Consider the following 21244-nt stretch of genomic DNA (forward strand, 5'->3'; position numbering starts at 1 on the left):
TGTTATAACTGAGCTGCAATCATGGATGGATGCAGCGGCGGCAAGAATGGATGAGGCAGAACAGAGAATCAGTGATATAGAGGACAAACTTATAGAGAATAATGAAGAAGAAAAAAAGAGAGATATGAAGGCAAAAGAGCACGATTTAAGAATTAGAGAAATCAGTGACTAATAAAAAGGAACATCAGAATCATAGGGGTTCTAGGGGTAGAAGGGTTATGTGAGCAAATCATAGCAGAAAACTTTCCTAACCTGGGGAAAGACACAGACATCAAAATTCAGGAAGCACAGAGGACTCGCATTAGATTCAACAAAAACTGACCATCAACAAGGCATATCATTGTCAAATTCACAAAATACTCACACAAGGAGAGAATCATGAATGCAGCAAGGGAAAAAAAGTCCCTAACCTACAAGGGAAGACAGATCAGGTTTGCAGCAGACCTGTCCACAGAAACTTGGCAGTCCAGAAAGGCGTGGCAGGATATATTCAGTGTGCTGAATCAGAAAAATATGCAGCCAAGAATTCTTTATCCAGCAAGGGGGTCATTCAAAATAGAAGGAGATATAAAAAGTTTCCCAGACAAACAAAAACTAAAGGAGTTTGTGACCACTAAACCAGCCCTGCAAGAAATTTTAAGGGGGAATCTCTGAGTGGAGAAAAGATGAAAAAAAAACCATATATATATATATATATATATATATATATATATATATATATATATATTTAGAGAGAGAGAGAAATCAATACCAAAAGCAACAAAGATTAGAAAGGACCAGAGAACACCACCAGAAACTCCAACTCAACAAGCATCATAATGGCAATATATTCATATCTTTCACTACTTACTCTAAACGTCAATGGACTCAATGCTCCAATCAAAAGACATACGGTAACAGAATGGATAAGAAAATAAGATCCACCTATGTGCTGTTTACAAGAGACCCACTTTAGGCGTAAAGACACCTTCAGATTGAAAATAAGGGGATGGAGAACCATCTATCATGCTAATGGTCAACAAAAGAAAGCTGAAGTAGCCATACTTATATTAGGCAACCTAGACTTGAATAAAGACTGAATCAAGAGATGAAGAAGGGCATTATATCATAATCAAGGGGTCTATCCACCAAGAAGACCTAACAATTGTAAACATTTATGCGCCAAATGTGAGAGCACCCAAATATATAAATCACTTAATCACAAACATAGAGAAACTCATTGACAGCAATCCCATAATAGTAGGAGACTTCAACACCGAACTCACAGCAGTGGACAGATGATCTAATCACAAAATCAACAAGGAAACAATGGCTTTGAATGACACACTGGACCAGATGGACTTAACAGATATATTCAGGACATTTCATCCTAAAGCAGAAGAATATACATTCTTCTCTAGTGCACATGGAACATTCTCCAGAATAGACCATATACTGGGACACAAATCAGCCCTTAGCAAGCACAAAAAGATCGAGATCATACCATGGATATTTTCAGACCACAATGCTATGAAACTCGAAATCAACCACAAGAAAAAATTTGGAAAGGTAACAAATACTTGGAGACTGAAGAACATCCTACTAAAGAATGAATGAGCTAACCAAAAAGTTAAAGAGGAAATTAAAAAGTATATGGAACACCACACATGAGGCAGCAAAGGCGGTCATAAGGGGAAAATATATAGCAATCCAGGCCTTCCTAAAGAAGGAAGAAAGATCTCAGGTACACAACCCAACCTTACGCCTTAAGGAGCTGGAAAAAGAACAGCAAATAAAACACAAAAACAGCAGAAGACAGGAAATAATAAAGATTAGAGCAGAAATTAATGCTATTGAAACAAACAAACAAACAAAAAAACCAACAGTAGAACAGATCAATGAAACCAGAAGCTGGTTCTCTGAAAGAATTAACAAAAGTAATAAACCACTAGCCAGTCTGATCAAAAAGAAAAAGGAAAGGGCCCAAATAAATAAAGTCAAGAATGAAAGAGGAGAGATCACAACCAACACAACAGAAATAAAAACAATAATAAGAGAATATTATGAGCAATTGTATGCCAATAAAATGGGAAATATGGAAGAAATGGACAAATTCCTAGAAACATATACACTACCAAAACTGAAACAGCAAGAAATAGAAATTTGAAGACACCCATAACAAGGAAGGAAATCATACTAGTAATCAAAAATCTGCCAAAAAACAAGAGTCCAGGGCCAGATGGCTTTCCAGGGGAATTCTACCAAACATTTAAGGAAGAGTTAACACCTATTCTCTTGAAACTGTTCCAAAAAATGGAACAGAAAATGGAACAGAAATGGAAGGAAAACTTCCAAACTCTTTCTATGAAGCCAGCATTACCTTGATTCCAAAACCAGAAAGAGACCCCACTAAAAAGGAGAACTACAGACCAATTTCCCTGATGAACATGGATGCAAAAATACTCAACAAGATATTAGCCAACCGGATCCAATAATACGTTTAAAAAATTATTCACCACATCCAAGAGGGATTTCTACCTGGGATGCAGGGCTGGTTCAATATCCACAAGACAATTAATGTGATTCATCTCATCAACAAAAGAAAGGACAAGAACCATATGATCATCTCAATAGATGCAGAAAAAGCATTTGACAAAATACAACATCCTTTCTTGATAAAAACCTTCGAGAAAGTAGGGATATAAGGAGTATACCTCGAGATCATAAAAGCCATATATGAATGATCCAACACTAATATCATCCTCAGTGGGGAAAAACTGAGATCTTTCCCCCTAAGGTCAGGAACAAGACAGGATGTCCACTCTCGCCACAGTTATTCAACGCAGTATTAGGAGTCTTCACCTCTGCAATCAGACAACACAAAGAATTAAAAGGCATCCAAATCGGCCAGGAGGAGGTCAAACTTTCACTCTTCGCAGATGACATGATACTCTATATGGAAAACCCAAAAGATTCCACCAAAAAACTGCTGGAATTGATTCATCAATACAGCAAAGTTGCAGGATGTAAAATCAACGCACAGAAATCGGTTGCATTCCTATTACACCAACAACGAAGCAACAGAAAGAGAAATCAAAGAATCGATCCTATTTACAGTTGCACCAAAACCGATAAAATACCTAGGAATAAATCTAACCAAAGAGGTGAAAAATCTATACACTGAAAACTATAGAAACCTTATGAAAGAAATTGAAGAAGACACAAAAAAAAAAAAAAAATGGAAAAAGATTCCATGCTCCTGGATGGGAAGAACAAATATTGTTAAAATGTTGATACTACCCAAAGCAATCTACATATTCAATGCAATCCCTATCAAAATAACCAGCATTCTTCACAGAGCTAGAACACATAATCCTAAAATTTGTATGGAACCACAAAAAACCCTGAATAGCTAAAGTGACCTTGAAAAAGAAAACCAAAGTAGGAGGCATCACAATCCCAGACTTCAAGCTATACTACAAAGCTGTAACCATCAAGACAGTGCGGTACTGGCATAGAACAAATAAATGGAACAGAATAGAGAACCCAGAAATGGACCCACAAACAGACGGTCAACTAATCTTTGACAAAGCAGAAAGAATATCCAATGGAATCATGACAGTCTCTTCAGCAAGTAGTGCTGGGAAAACTGGACAGTGACATGCAGAAGAATGAACCTGGACCACTCTCTTAGACTATACACAAAAATAAACTCAAAATGGATGAAAGACAGGAAGCCATCAAAATCCTCAAGGAGAAAGCAGGCAAAAACCTCCTTGATCTTGGCCGCAGCAACTTCTTACTCAACATGTCTCTGGAAGCAAGGGAAACAAAAGCAAAAATGAACTACTGGGACCTCATCAAAATAAAAAGCTTCTGCACAGCGAAGGAAACAATCAACAAAACTAAAAGGCAACCGACAGAATGGCAGAAGATATTTGCAAATGACATATCAGATAAAGGGTTAGTATCCAAAGTCTGTAAAGAACTGATCAAACTCAACACCCAAAAAACAAATAGTCCAGTGAAGAAATGGGCAAAAGACATGAATAGACACTTCTCCAAAGAAGACACCCAGATGGCCAACCGACACATGAAAAAATGCTCAACATCACCCATCATCAGGGAAATACAAATCAAACCACAATGAGATACCACCTTACACCTGTCAGAATGGCTAACATTAACAACTCAAGCAACAACAGATGTTGGCGAGGATGCAGAGAAAGAGGATCTCTTTTTCACTGTTGGTGGGAATGCAAGGTGGTGCAGCCACTCTGGAAAACAGTATGGAGGTTGCTCAAAAAAACAAAAATAGAACTACCCTACAACCCAGCAATTACACTACTAGGCATTTATCCACAGGATACAGGTGTGCTGTTTCGAAGGCACACATGCACCCCCATGTTTGTAGTAGCACTATCAACAATAGCCAAAGTATGGAAAGTGCTCAAATGTCCAGCAATGGATGAATGGATAAAGAAGATGTTGTATATATATACAATGGAGTATTACTCGGCATTCAAAAAGAATGAAATCTTGCCATTTGCAACTACGTGGATAGAACTGGAGGGTATCATGTTAAATGAAATTAGTCAGTCATAGAAAGACAAAAATCAGGGGCGCCTGGGTGGCTCAGTCGGTTGGGCATCCGACTTCAGCTCAGGTCACGATCTTGCAGTCCGTGAGTTCGAGCCCCGCATCAGGCTCTGGGCTGATGGCTCAGAGCCTGGAGCCTGCTTCTGATTCTGTGTCTCCCTCTCTCTCTGCCCCTCCCCCATTCATGCTCTGTCTCTCTCTGTCTCAAAAATAAATAAACGTTAAAAATTTTTTTTAAAAAAAAAGAAAGACAAAAATCATATGACTTCACTCATATGAGGATTTTAAGAGACAAAAAATATCAACATAAGGGATGGAAACAAAAATAATATAAAAACAGGGATGGGGACAAAACAGAAGAGACTCATAAATATGGAGAACAAACTGAGGGTTACTGGAGGGGGTGTGGGAAGGGGGATGGGCTAAATGGGTAAGGGGCACTAAGGAATCTACTCCTGAAATCATTGTTGCACTATATGCTAACTAATTTGGATGTAAATTTAAAAAAAAATAAAATAAAAGTAAAAAAAAAAAGCAAGACCACATGTCTTTATTTTGTTTAAATTTTGGTTATATAATCACACAAACCTTTGATTTTGGAGGATTAGTCATATCACAAATATACCAAAAGATGGAGACGATTGATAGTAGGATTGAACGGAGAGTGAAACCATTCAAATCATATAAGAAGTATCATGGATATTGGATTTAGGTAGTGGGGAAACATTGAAGGGTCTTAGGCAGGAGAACAACATTATGTAAAAATACTTGCTCAAGATCCTTTATGAAGAATGCATCAGAAGGAGGAAGACTGAATTCTGCAAAACATGTCAGAGGCTATAGCAGAAATGTATGGTAGCCTAGAAGAGGAAGGGTTGGCAGTGGTCCTGGAGAAATATAAACGGATTTGAACTGTGCTTAGAAGGTAAGAATGTATAGGCTTTGATGATTATAAAGTCAAATCAAGAGTCAAAAATGAACTCTTGGCAGTGGATCACTTGGTTCAAAAATGATACCCAAATTTCTCTCCTTGCAACAAAGGGGATGATGTGCCATCCACTGAAATAGGAATGAAAGAGTAAGAGCAGATTCTATTAAAAAGAGAAGTAATTTGGTTTTGAACTTGCTGAGTTTGAGTGGCCTTAGGCACATTCGGGTGAAGATGTCAACTAAGTTACTGAAAACATCTGGAAATCAAAAAAGATATCAGTTCAAGATTTGGATTTTAAAGTCATTAGCAAATACATGGTTCTGAAGATCATGGCAGGAGGTAGAATTGCCAGGGACTGATTCAGAACAACATAAGGGACCTGGACCAAGACCATAATCCATATATCTTCTGCCTTGTGTACAGAAGGCCACTAGGTTTGGCTCTCTTCTCAACAATGCCCAGACTAGAAAAATGCATATCATCATCTTATTCAACTTTATCGCTAAGCTATTATTTTTCCTTTAATGTACAAATGCTATTCACATAATCTAAAACTATTTTCCTCTCACATGGTTGTTTTTAGAATGCACAGAATAAGCTATTCCCAGATGTGTCTTCTATAGTTTACAAAAATACAAGAGTTCACATAAGTCATTTGCAAGAAGAATGGAAATGGGGGGGGGGTAAAGTGATAGTTTCTGCATAATCTTTCCATTTTTGTGAAAATTGGAGTGCTCTATCCCACTGGTGTGTGTTGGGGGAAAAATCCCATCATAATTTCAGAGTATATAATGGGCTCACTCCTTTTCTCACATTTGTGAAATATAGTTGCAGCAATTTCTCTGTCTAGTTAGACAACATATTGTCTGGCAGCAGAATTGTGTATGTTAATTTAATGCATTTCCCCATACATTTCCCAGGTTGTAGTCAGAAACAATTCTATCCATACTAGAAAAATAAAAGGTTCTTAGTAATGCCATCGATCCAATTATATTTGATAGCTTAGGTACAGATTCACTGTGTGTAAAGATGCTTTTAATAATTTCAAACCATCTGTGATACAAACATAAAAATGATAAACATGTGAAAAATGTTTCCCAAGTTCCATTAAATTATGTGCTTTTTTGTTGTGTCTTGTACTATATATTTTTTATCAACCAAGAAGTTACATTTTAATAGTCAATTTCATAGAGAATTTTTGAAGACTACATTAAGTCTTACAATAAAACATTGTTTTCACTCATTCAGTAGCTTTCGATTGTACTAAAGCAAGATGGAATAATGGGGATACATGAACAAATGTGGGTAATAAAGCCAACTGCATGGTTAGTGTGAAACTGTAAAATCAAAAATTATTTGAAGGCTTTAAAATTAGATCCCAACAGATAACCGAAACTATCAAAAGTTTTCCTAAACTGTTCTTTCTTAATTTGATGACAATTCAGATGAGCGCTGACCACTTCAGAAATTAAACTTCCCTCATTACAACTTTACCTTAAAATATAAATTCTATTTTGGACCTAATGTGAGCATTCTATTTGAATTCCAATAAATAAGAGTACAGAAAGGGAAATACTCTCCTAAGCATTTTGTTAGATTCCATCACTGAAATCATAAAACAAAAAAAAACTGTTATTACTTTTTCTCCAAAAAGTTAAACTTGTAGCTTTTTATGACACCATAAAATGAATAATTTTTCCATTAGGCTAAATATAATACCTTACTCTAAAAGAAGAAAATAAAAATGATGTAAGCTAAGCCCATGGGTTATGTCTTCCAATTTCACATTACACAGGCTATCATATAAATGAAACAAAGTTACAATTGACACAAATGATAATGAAAAATTTTGTGAAGCTTCAATATTTGTTGCTTAGTTTTGGAACTCCCTTAAAGATTTCCAACTAAATGAGACACAGAACATTTCACTCTCCTTTAGTTGGCATATGTAATTAAAAATAAACTAGCAGCAGCATCAATTTCTGTCTCTAAGGATATACCTTCAGATAGGAATATAGGAAGTAAAAAATATATACTGTCAGAGTATGTACTCATATTTTTATACAAAGTGGTATATAACTATGAGTCAAAGAATTAATACGTAAAATTCAGTAATAGCAACAGTTTATATCAACTTCACTTCATAATTTAATATTATATGCACAATATTCAATTTAATGAATACATGACAATTTATGACCATTCACATACTTCAATTTTCAATTCCAAACATTTGAACAAGGAGGTAGAGACTGTATGTGAGAAATGTTTTATAGCTGTATTTAAATAAATAAGGATGAAGTTTAGTTTGTAAATAAACATTGTAGATATTCAAGATAATATTTATGTGTAAGTTACCTTTTCTTCATTCTTATTTAATTATTAAATGTCTATATGACTTTGAACAATTTGATTATCTATGCCTCAATTTCTTTCTCTATATAGTACATATTCCACAGAGATATTAAGTGGAATAAATCAGGTAATACTATAAATCACAGATAAAATTGTTTGATACATAGTAAATAGTCAACAAATAAAAACTTTTATTATCACCAATTTAATCATTTTCCTCTTTCATTTACTTTACCTCTATTTTTATTAATTTCTTAATGTCTCCCTTTCAGGATATTATAGACCTCTTAGGGAAATAATTCCAATTATCTGTTCTATCACACATACACAGAACCTGGCACAGAGTAAGGTGCTTCCCCACCAAAAAGAGTGTTATTAAGTGGGAAAAATCACTATACTTAGGGATTGTACTTGTGCAAGCTTACACTGTATGCCGATACTTGCCAAGTATATGCATATATTCTCATCCCAGATGAAACTTCATGGCATATCATTATACTCATGTTGCAGCTGAAAAATGCTGAGGACGAAGGTGTTTATGGACCTTTCCACTGTCACAGCTGAATGAAGGGGGAGCTGTGACTCACACCTAATTAGGTCTATCTGGTCCAAATTTCTATTCTTTTCCCTGTATATTATACTGTCTCTTCACAGCTCTCTTTAGCTTCTCAAAAACTCTACATCTTAATATATTCTTACAGATTTCTTTCCAAAAACAGAGAAGAGACCAGAACTAAAAATTAGCAGGTTGCAAAAATCTCCATGTAAATTAAAATTTCTCTTTGAGAGAACTTGACAGTAAAATAAACATTCCCCTGATCTTATCCCTCTGCTCCTCTCAGCTCTACATCCCAAATAATACCCTCTCCATTTTTTTCTCATCTGCTTTGTTTTTTCAAACAATGGCCTACTTTTCCTATATTTTTGCCAACTTTTAATGCCTCAGTCTCTTACATTTAAAAGAAATTGTTGGGGCGCCTGGGTGGCGCAGTCGGTTAAGCGTCCGACTTCAGCCAGGTCACGATCTCGCGGTCCGTGAGTTCGAGCCCCGCGTCAGGCTCTGGGCTGATGGCTCAGAGCCTGGAGCCTGTTTCCGATTCTGTGTCTCCCTCTCTCTCTGCCCCTCCCCCGTTCATGCTCTGTCTCTCTCTGTCCCAAAAATAAATAAACGTTGAAAAAAAAATTAAAAAAAAAAATAAATAAAAATAAAAGAAATTGTTGAAGACAATCTGACTTCAGGCTTTTATTTAAACTAACACAATTTCAAAGCTTCAGGATCCACCCCAGAACAAAGTCATATTAGGACAATTGTTTAAATCTACTATAGGACGTCTTGAGATCCAAGACAACATCTTTTTAATTTTCACATTTATAACTCAAATACCAAGTGACTTCCACATAGATCCAATAAATATCTCCTGAATGAATGAACTGGAATTAATATTCAGAATTATGAAGTGGGGGCCTCATAGGCGCTTTTGTAAAAGGTCAAATGATGTTCAATATATTGCACTTACTAAAAATGGATAATTAAATAATAAAATTATAACATGATGTTCAAAAATGACTTGAAAGTAATTTGAGTTAACCTTTAACTTCATTGTAATTAGAAAATTTGGTTAAGTAAAGTAACCGATTATCTGGGCATTAGAATTGAGTAAAATTTTCACTGTAATTGCTTTCTTCTTGTACTTGGGTTGTCTGGAAAGATTACAGCAGCACTGGGATTTTGGTGAAGACAGCAACACTGGGGTTTCTTTTGGAAATCTGTGATGTCACTGCTACAAGTATGATAGGTCCCCTGAAAATTCTGTAAGAGGCAATAGGTGAGAATAGGGAAATCCTTGCTCTGAGTCTGTTCTATAGTAACTGTTTTTCCTCCATCAAGAGTGTCTTAGAAAAGAAGCTATGTAGTTCTTCTACATTCATTCATTCAGCAATTATTTATAAACCATCTAACCATGTGCTAGGCATTGTTCTATGTGATTGGGATACATGACTGATCCAGAAAGAGATGGAGACTTGACATTTTGCAGTTTACAGACTAGTGTGGAGAAACCATAAAAATAACAAAGAAGTAAATCACAAAGTACGTTAGAAGGTGATACTTGCTATGGAAAAAAAAGAAAACTAGAGAAGGGTAAACGGACTGTGATTACTTGCATAGTGACAGATGAAGGCACTTGTAGAAGCAAAGAGGGTAAGAGGCCATCAGATTAATCCAGGTAAGAGAAGATGATGGCTTAGGCCAAGGTAGTTAACAGTGGAGGTGGTGAGAGCTATTTGAGCCTTGATGTATTTTGAAGATAAGACTACCACATATTTGCCTGGCAAGTTGTTTCTCTCATATGTGGGAGAAAGAAAGGAGTCAAGGAAGAGTCCACAATTCCTGATTTGACCAAATAAAAGGATTGTATTGCCAACCAGTGAGACAGACACGTGGGGTGAGAGGAATATCAATTGAATATGACATGTCTAGACTCCATGTAGTGAGGTCAAGTAGGTCCTTCCATATCTAAGTCTTGCAGAGAGGTCTTGGCTGGATCATTAGTTTATATGGTCTATAAAGCCATGTCACAGGTGGGATGATGAAGGAAGTGTGAATGTACATAGAGACGAGCACTGTGGATAATCCCCAGGAAACTCCAACATTAAGTTGTGTAAGAGGAGAAACCAGAAGAGGAGGCTGAGAAATGGAACCAGTTTTTAACAGGAGATAAAAATAAACTGTGGTGTATAGAAGCCAAATGAAGACAATGTATCAAGGATACTTCAATTAAGACCATGGTTCAAGTGTGTCAAGTGAGTTTTTCAGTGATGCAAAAGGCAGAACCAGGACCAATGGCAACTTATAAGGATAAAGATGTATTTGAATGAGAAAAAAATTCAAAAGCAACATCTATTCATTATTAGATCCAGCTGTTTTATAATACAGTGAACTTTGTTTCTAATCACTGGAGGTATTCATAGACAGGCAGATGAGTATCAGAGATATTCTGGAAATGATTCCTAATTGGGTAGAAGATTAGACCATACGACCTATGAGATACACTCCAACTAATGAGTCTATTATTTCTGCCTCACTTAACACCAGAGGAGAAATACATCTGCTTTTCCATCTGTGGGTCTTTGCAATCTAAGCAATCTGTGTCCAGAGTTGTCTCATTGCCTCTTGACAGAAAAAGAAAATGAATCACAACTACGCTTCAATGCAAAGAGACGCTTTGGTACAAACATACCTGAATTTCAATGTTAACACTACTACTAAATCGTCTGGCTTTAGGAAAGCTCCTTAAATATTTTTAAACCTTAGTCTCTTCTTCAGAACTCTCACAGTATTCTTGAAGGAATGAAACAGTTCACTGTGCTTTGTTCCGTGTTTGATACACCCTGGGTTCTGACAAAAACCTTAATTCTTTAAGTGGGAGGTCCCAGATTTAAGGGTTATTTTGATGTTCTAAAGTTAGCTCTTCCTCTAATATTGAGTTTTAGAATACACTCTTCATTTAAGCAGTATACTTACTGATAAACCAGAAAAAGAAGTGTATGGTGTCTTCATTAAGACAGTTTTATTTGGTTTTGAAGTTCATAATAAATTTTGAGGAGTCATGTTTGGAGTCAACTTTTCTACTGTATGTTTTACGATGTCGTTTACTTACATTATAGTAATTGAAACACATATTCCAAGGAGGTAAAGACAAGAAGCTCTGAAATTAGAGTGGCTGGATATAAATCCTGAATTTGTAATTTCCTAATGTGATTTTGGCAAATGAGGCCCTCTGAGACTCAGTTTCCTTATCCATAAAATAGGAAGGATGGAATTATTAGACTTTTTTGTGAAAATGAAATGAGTTAATATATATGTAAACTACAAAATAAAGTGTCTGATTTATAAAAAACAATAATCCTTATTTTTTCTTATTTGTTCCTCTATTCTAGGAAAAAATTCTAAACAGCACTGTTTCTATTTTAAATTTTTCATTAGCCCAAAAATTTTTAATTTTTTTGTTAATTTTTGAGAGAGAGAGAGTGAGAGAGAGAGAGAGAGAGAAAATGAGAGCGCAATGGGGGAGGGGCAGAGAGAGAGGGAGACACAGAGTCAGAAGCAGGCTCCAGGCTCTGAGCTGTCAGCACCGAGCCTGATACGGGTCTTGAACCCATGAACCGTGAGATCATGACCTGAGCCGAAGTTGGAGACTTAACCCACTAAGCCACCCAGGCACCCAAACTATTTTTAACATACCTTTATTATTAGGAAGATAACATGTTAATAGTAACTAATTCAAACAGCACAAAGAGCCTACAATAAAAAAAGGGCCTTCTTCCTTACTTATAATCTATCATCTTATACATATACTATATATATATTTAAACATGTATGTGTATATATATATATATATAAACATAAATGGATTCTTTCTATACTCAAGAGGAACAAACTATAATATTTTATGCTTTCACTTAACATTACATATGTGTGTAAATATATAATTCTTAAATAAATTGTTAGATATCCAACTGTTTCCAAAAGTCTGTGCCTTTGTGATTTTCATTGACTTTGCAAAAGTGCTCCCCCAAATCTCAATGCTCTGAGCAACAGGTTATGGAGTGTATTTTTCCCCATACCCTAATATTATTTTTGGTTATAATCAAACTTCTTAGTCAGTCTGATAGAAAACAGGCATTTCAAATTCATCTGACTTGATTTTTCTTTTTTTTTTTAATTTTTTTTTTCAATGTTTATTTATTTTTGGGACAGAGAGAGACAGAGCATGAACGGGGGAGGGGCAGAGAGAGAGGGAGACACAGAATCGGAAACAGGCTCCAGGCTCTGAGCCATCAGCCCAGAGCCTGACGCGGGGCTCGAACTCACGGACCGCGAGATCGTGACCTGGCTGAAGTCGGATGCTTAACCGACTGCGCCACCCAGGCGCCCCTGACTTGATTTTTCTAATAAGTAAGGTTCAGGACTTTTTTCTATTTGCTTTAAATAGTACATGTGTCAGTATCATTAATTTCTTGTCCAATAGAAAAATTGAGCCCCTTACATATAAAGAAAATGCACTTTCTGTTATGTGTTTCAAATATTTCTCAAATAGTCATACCAGTTCGGCATTTTATTGTGACCTTTAATTCTGGTAATCATCATTACATTCTTCCCTGTACAGAAGTTTTAGTTTTATGTTACAAAATATTTTAATTGTTTACTTATGGCTTTAGTATTTTCCATTTCTTTTTGAAAAGCTTTACCTCAATTAAATGTTAGGAAATAAATTTCCCATAATATATTCTACTTTTTTAATTGCATTTAATCTTAGGCCAGTTGAGATTTATGTTGGTGTAAAGATGAGTTAGGGATTTAGTCTTACTTTTCCCTTGCCCCTAAATGCCTCACTAGTTATTTTTCCAACATTTATTGAGAAAGGATTTCTTCACTCTGATTACACATTATACGTACATTCTAGAATATATGTCTATGTTTATTTCACAAGGAATGGGAAATCTATGTTATCAAATGATTGATGCTAAAATTCAGTAAATTTTTAAAAGTATGTTTCAGTACTAAACCAGTCTTGCATCCCTGAAATAAAACACATTTGGGTGTAATTTATTTTGCTTGTAATGTGCCATTTAAATGCATTTGCTAGAATTTTTATAACATCATTTTTATTGTGATAAAACAGATATAAAATTTACTATTTTAATTATTTTTTAAGTTTATTTATTTTGAAAGACAGAGAGCAGAGGTATGCACAAGTTGGGGAGAAGCAGAGAGAGAGAGGGAGAGAGAATCCCAGCAGGTTCTGCCCTGTCAGTGTAGAGCCCGACTCACGACCTGAGTCAAAATCAAGAGTCAGAGGCTTACTCACTGAGCTACCGAGGTGACCTAGTTTAACCTATTTTTAAATGCGCAATTCAGTGACTCTAAGTACATTCATGATGTTGTGCAATCATCACCACATCCATTTCCAGAACTTTTCATCATCCTAAAGACAAATTTTATATCCATTAGACAATAACTCTCCATTTTACCTCTCCACAGCCCCTGGTAACCGCTATTTCACTTTCTGTGTCTGAATTTGCCAGTTCTGAGTACCTCATATAAGTGGAATTATACAATATTTGTCGTTTTGTGTCTGACTTATTTTACTTAACATGCTGTCAATGTTCATCCATTTGTAACATGTAGCTCAATTTCATTGCTGTTTAAGGCTGAATAATATTGTTATGTATGTATATTTATACACACACACACACACACACATATATATGTGTGTGTGTATATATATATATATTTTTTTGATTTATCTGTTGAGGATATTTGGGTTATTTCTACTTTCTGGCTATTGTGAATAATGATGATATGAACTCAGGTACACAACATTTGGTAATAATTTAAAGCTCTTGCATTGATATTCATAACTGAATTCTTACAATGTTTTATTTTTTCTGATATCCTTGTGAAAGCTATATATTTTTAAGAACACTTCTTATAACATGGTAGACATTTAAATGTGTTACATAAATTTACCAATCACTTAAGTCTGAAAAAAGCCAAAAAAAGTCACAATTTTTCTACATCGATCTAAATTTCTTTCAAAATTTGGTTATAGTCAGGTTCTAACTTAGTATTACAAGTAACAGTAATCCCTTATCTAGATGTTTGGTTGTTAATTTTTAATTCCTATATCCTTTCCAAAGAAAGTGGGCTTTTCTGCTAATCTTAATATATATAGTGCTTGAATTTATATCAAATTCACTTGCTTCTATATGTCAATAAGTCCTTCAAGGTCAGTAATAATATGGGAATCCATTTGATTGGTAATGTACTGTCTCTTAATTTTAAGTTGTCTTTCTTCTCTAGTCTCTTAAAGATCTATTTATGTAAGAAGCCACATCTACGGCAACAACAGAAGAAATGACAGAAAAACCATCTGTATTCTAATGGGTGCAAAGAAACTTACTCAAGGCTCACTGACTTAAACAAATAAATGAACAAATAAGCAAATGAAGAATGGCAAGATTACAGAAGGGAATATGAGGTGGATGATCTTTTCACCCTCAAGGAACCCTTGAGTTGGGATACAGGTTTGGACACATTTCAAAAGGCACTTGCATTTTAATGATCCTTTTGAAGTAGTTTTCAGTTTTCCATTTGAAGTTAAATGTGAAATAACCTGGCAGAAAGGAAACAAGAAATTAAAACAGACTTACTATTCTCTAAGAGATCTAGATATAGTAAAGAAAGATTATTTCAAGGACAAATTTTGTGAGGTTGTGCTGAGCCCATAAAAAAAGGATGTGGTGAGAAGCACATAATTAAGGATTAGGAAGACACAGGTGTTGCACAGAGACAAAAAATATTTTAAGTACTAAATAGAAAATAATATTTAAACACATGGGAAAGGGGTGCCTGGGTGGCTCAGTCGGTTAAGCGTCCGACTCTTGATTCAACTCAGGTCATGATCTCACGGTCCATGAGTTCAAAACCCACATCAGGCTCCATGATGACAGTGCAGAGCCTGCCTGGGATTCTCTCTCTCCCTCTCTCTCTGCCCCTCCCCCACTTGCTCTCTCTCAAAATAAATAAATTTCGGGTTTTTTTCAATGTTTATTTATTTTTGAGAGAGAGACAGAGAGAGAGACAGAGTGTGAGAGGGGGAGGAGAAGTGAGAGAGGGAGACACAGAATCCGAAGCAGGCTCCAGGCTCTGAGCTGTCATCACAGAGCCCGATGGAGGGCATGAACTCATAGACCTGAGCCAAAGTCAGACTGAGCTTAACCGACTGAGCTATCCAGGCGCCCAAAAATACATAAACTTTAAAAAACACATACATACATACACAGGATAGGCATCAGTTAAAAGGTCATTGGAAAAGACAAGGACAAGACATAACATCACTGCAAATTTCTAAATTGTGCTAGAAAACAGAGTTATTTCACAGGCCATTCTACTAGAGAGAATGCAGTCCATAGCATTTTGGAATTTTTTTTTTCTTATAGAAAATGTGAATCTGAGTGTCATGTTATTTTCCAATTGAGATTTACATTCACAGGTGAGAGACTAGGAAACTGATATGAGTGAAACTGAAATCACAAAGCTCGATCAATCCTCTCTTCCCTTTCCTTTAGAAAAGCAAAAAGCAACACTATGCAGTAGTCTCTGTCTGGAAAAGATAAAACAGGTTTAGGATGTAAGCTTCTGAATGGCTTTTAGAAAACCACATTGCTTAGAAAAATAGAGAGGTGTTTCCAAGATCGTAGGTGGTGATACTGACTTTGAAATACGGTCCTAGCTTCCACAGTTAGTAACCCTGGGTCTCTACTACTTATTCTTAAATGATCTGATGATTACTTATAAAGTTAGAAAAAATAACACTCATCAAGAATTTGGATTTGGGTTTTTGTAGTTTGGGGTATAAAGAAAGAAACAAGTTCTGTGAGAAGACACACCAGGTTTCAGAGACTGGTTCCAGACAGGTACAAAAGCAGTCCCTCTCTCTGGGACAGAGCAGAGTAAGACGAACTAGAGGGCAGGTGTGGTGCTTCTGAACATAGTTTGGAACTTTACTTTTCTGCATTAATCTACATAAGGAATTGATTTGAAAAGCAGTACTAGGGAACGTGGCCATGTTTGATCTTAAAAGGGGCCAAATTTGGGGCCGATTTACACTCCTGGTGATCTACAGCTTTAAAAAGTTGGCAGTAGCTCAAGTTGAGAACTAAAAAGTGGGCCTTGAGACAAATTTAATTGAAGGAAAGGTCTGATGCATTTCAGAGGATTCTGAAGGCAACATCAAAAGGTATTTTTAAAAGGCGTTGAGAGGTTGGATTGCCCAGGTGGCCAAACAGGTGTAGTTGCAAAAGCAAGGAGTAGATCCCCCACAAAGGGAGGCCGCCTTCCCATCCTCTCATGTGCTCTCAATTTGTCTACGCTTGTGATAGACGGCCTTTTTGCAAGTCTAGCAGTAACAAAGCAGAATACAGACTTAGCCACTTATATGTATCTTTGGTCCTTAGGTCCTGTAAGAAACCTGCTTATTGAGAACCAAGAAATCATGGCATTTTTCTCATTCTTCCAAGGATGAATACTGCCTTCGTTAATATAAAGTTTATAGCCCAAGCTATGGTTCTATTCTTTTCTTGTACATGTAATAGCTTGGCAAGTCAATACCAAATCATATTGCAATCTTTGAAGACATTTTAAGCAGCAACCAAAACTCAATCCACATTTTTTCAATACAATAAACAACTGGATATGAGAAGGCACGGTCAAGTTTATGTGTGCAATGTTCACAGACAACAGTAATGAGTTATGACCACTGCTTTCCTGATAGAGACTGTAAAACGATTCTGATTATAATACGCGTACCTGTTGGAGATGTTAAAATTTTAAAAAACAAATGCATATTGGACTATGAAATACAGTATGTGTGGATTTAAGGAGAAAGAGTTCATGTTAAGGACGGTGAGTTTTCTGCATGAATCTCTCCAGGCCTTCTGCATGAATTGCTTAAGATGACAGAGAAACACACTGCCACATAATACCTCCTTGAAGACTTGACTATCAAGAAATAATTGCACTGATTCTGAAACATCTGTAAATGCAAACAATCAATGTGCAAAGCCTATCTCTTTGCTAATCTTGTTACAAACAAAAATATTGAAAACAAATAAGAAAAGCAGTTCATTATAATAATTTGGTAAAATTAAGTGATTAAACATAAAGCACTAGAGCTAGATAAAATCATTCTTAATGTGTTTGAACAGCATTCTTATATTTTCTATAATTCAAAATCTTAAACTTCTTTCAATCCCTCGTATTACTCAAATAAGTCAGCAACTTGAAACTGGAGACTAATTGAAATAAAATCTATCCAAAAAAGGTCATGTCTTAAAGTCAGGATAAGGCCATGTCCTCAAGAATTCCCATAGTTATTTAATGCCCTTTGTTGGAGAGGGCTGTGTCATCGATACACTAATTACCAGTTCAAACAGACAGCAGGCATCAAGTGGAGAGACGGCCCTGAGAGAAGTCATGAAAAGTAGGTCTTTCTCCAATGTACTCCCCGAGGGATAAATCACTTTTTGTTATAAAAGATTAAACTTTAAACCCATAAATATGACTGTGTTCTGCTCAACAGTTCATAGTATACACCACACACACACCACACATTTTACAGCCCCAAATGTACATCAAATATGGCTCAAGTCTAGTGACTGTAATCTCAACCCCACTGATATTTTTGTGAGAGGTAGGCAATAATCACTCAGCAGGAGAGAATCACCACTTTTGAAACAAACACAGCTTTCAAAAAGTTTGTTTTTTTTTTTTTAATTTTTTTTTCAACGTTTATTTATCTTTGGGACAGAGAGAGACAGAGCATGAACGGGGGAGGGGCAGAGAAGGAGGGAGACACAGAATCGGAAACAGGCTCCAGGCTCTGAGCCATCAGCCCAGAGCCCGACGCGGGGCTCGAACTCACGGACCGCGAGATCGTGACCTGGCTGAAGTCGGACGCTTAACCGACTGTGCCACCCAGGCGCCCCTCAAAAAGTTGGTTTTAATCTATTATAGTACAAAAGCAAACAACAGCAAATGTAGGTCAACTTGATAGATGATTCTGTTCTGTTTCTCAGTACCTTTTTCTGTAAAAGGGCTCTTAAGAGTTCTCTCATTGTGATAACGGGGTGTATGAAATGCACATCCCTTTAAAAATAATTTAAAGTGGTTTAGCATTCTATTCATCAATTAAAAATGGTAAGTTTTCTAAGGCATAAGTTGTTATTTGATAATATTCCATAAAACTACTAACTTTAGGAGCTCTCATTCTTCACATTCTTCCATTCCTTTCACATGAACAAGTAATACAAAAATGTGAGCAGGGGCTCAGGTGGTGGCTCAGGTGGTTGAGCGTCCCACTGGTTCAGGTCATGATCTTAAGGTTTGTGAGTTCAAGCCTTACATGGGCTCTCTGCTGTCAGCACAGAGCCTGCTTTGGATCCTCTTTCACCCTCTCCCTCTCTGCCCCTCCCCTGCTCATGCTCTCTCTCTCTCTCTCAAAACTAAATAAACAAAACAACAACAAAAAATGTGAGCATATCAGTCAAGTTAAAAATGCAATGACTCACAAAAAGTGAAGAAACTAAAACAACCTCTAGGTATCTCCATCTGCAACAAAGATATGTCTTTGACTGATTCATAATTTCCCAATTACCTCATCTGCAAGATAAAAGTTTGTATAGTCTGTGATTTTGAAGATTAGTTCCGGCTTAAACATTTTGTGTTTCTAAAAATTCTAGGAGATACATGAATTTGCTGGTGAGATACGGTCTGTTTCAATACAAATAAGCAGTTTTGTTATTTGATTATCTTCCTATAAATCATGAAATTAAATCACACACAAAAATTAGACACTATACAGTATTCTTGTTTCAATATTTACCATTATGCATCAAATATAGACTATTGCAATATTCAGTATAAAATCACTCATACTGGGGTTTCTGGATGGTTCAGTTGTTTAAGGGTCTGACTCTTGATTTCGGCTCAGCTCATGATCTCACAGTTCATGGGATGGAGCCCCACACTGGGTTCAGTACTGTCAGCAGGAAGCCTGCATGGGATTCTCTTCCTCTCCCTCTCTCTCTGACCCTCCCCCACTGGCTCACACATGCACGCACACACTCTGTCTCTCAAAATAAATAAATTAAAACTTAAAAAAAATCACTCATACTGCCATTTGAAGAACCACCACAATTTGAAAAGCCTTTCACACCTTCCCAACCTGATTTGGTCAGAGATATACAGCTGCGTTTTATTGAGAAGGAGGTACTGAGTCTGTCACTGGCTTTCCCATATCCAGCGAACAGACAAGTGTTATTCTGAGAAACAGGACCAAGTTCTATAATAGTTAAATATATGATATAAAGAACTGATCTTGCACTTCAAAATAGGTTAATTAACCAAATTCCTTTAAAAAAGACACATTCTTAATACCCATATTTCTACCATATTTCATTACTAAGTAAACATATTCATGTACATTTTGCAACCCAATTTAATATTCATAAAAACATGATTATGAAATAAATCTAATAAAACTTAAGTGTAAAATATATATCTATTGAACGCACCTTTCCTGTAATAGAGTAAGTCTAGCTAAAACAAAAATAAAAACAAAACACAAAAACCAAGAACTGGTATGCCCAAAAACCTCACCTGAAAGTTAAATTCTGTGGTTTGGTGGGCTACAACAGTTTATTCCTGTTTGAAATAATTACAAACGCAGCATTCTACTTAATTATACTTATTAAAATTTATCATATTAGAAGATAATTGGTAAACTGGAGCATTTATTTCTGTAATCTTTACTATTAGGATAATTACACGGTCATTGTTTATGATTCACTCTTCAGAAAGTAAATTACCACCTAATCTGAGTTTCCATTGTTTGATATGTAATTTATTAAAAAAGAGAAAAGAAAAGAAAAGAATCTCCTTTTACCCACTAGAATTTATGAATATAAGTGATGAAACCATGCCACTGAATGCTCTATCTTATAATCATGATTCGGTGATACAAATGTCATATGATATGAAAATGTCTAGTGAAAAATTACTCTCAAGAGAGCAGCATCATAATTATTTTTATAAATGAACCCTTACTACAGAAGACTACAGGTTATAATCTAAGTGTCTAATAAAGACTAGATTGCTTTCCTGCATATAATAATTTCCTGTGGATTGGCTAATGCTGTATATTTAGTTTCATTAATTCTACTCTTTATTACAATAGGAACATGCACTGTAACATGAACCAAAACATAATCAAGTGAGCGTGCATATTTGGACAAATTGTTGAACCATTTACATGTTAAATGAATGATTAAAATATCTAATTATGTTTTACATATTCATAGAATAAAAGTGCTACGGTCTTTAGTTGAAAACTGTTTTCATCAGTGTACTTTCAAAGACTTCTCTTTCTTCTATATCAGTATCATATATTTGTGTATACGAATATAATGAAGCTTTAAATATTGATTTCATGAAAGGCAATGAATGAAACATCAAGTCTTATTTTTATCATTTTTACTTAATTCTATGGGAACAAAGCATATACTGTAGTACCTTTGGATATTGCTTGACAGGAATCAATACCCTTTCTGAGAGCTTTATGTTTTTGTTGCTGATGACATCAAGATATTTCTTTTCTTCATCTTCTTTTTTTCCATCAGAACCTTGAAATTTTTCAATTTCTGAAAAAAAATTCACAAGAAAAAAACAGTAAGTGAGATGAGAAGTCATAAATAATGCTGATTGTTCTTATTACTTGACTTCTTAAAAAAGATTTTGAAGAACCTTGATAGGACTAA

At 35.7% G+C, this 21244-nt stretch overlaps 1 protein-coding gene across 17 annotated transcripts in view; it reads right to left on the reverse strand.

The window, feature by feature from the left end:
• Positions 1-21244, reverse strand: part of KHDRBS2 (KH RNA binding domain containing, signal transduction associated 2) — a 645642-nt gene that overhangs the window by 521839 nt on the left and 102559 nt on the right. For all 17 annotated transcript variants that reach the window (XR_005789805.1, XR_005789807.1, XR_005789813.1 and 14 more), the window contains exon 2: positions 21000-21127. Coding sequence is in view for 6 of the 17 variants with exons in the window: in XM_040473852.1 (XP_040329786.1) it covers positions 21000-21127 (128 nt within the window). In the remaining 11 variants the exon portion in view is untranslated. The remainder of the gene's footprint in view (positions 1-20999; positions 21128-21244) is intronic.

The sequence above is a fragment of the Herpailurus yagouaroundi genome, unplaced genomic scaffold (assembly GCF_014898765.1).
Source record: "Herpailurus yagouaroundi ecotype Mexico unplaced genomic scaffold, PumYag 139, whole genome shotgun sequence".
Taxonomy (NCBI): domain Eukaryota; kingdom Metazoa; phylum Chordata; class Mammalia; order Carnivora; family Felidae; genus Herpailurus; species Herpailurus yagouaroundi.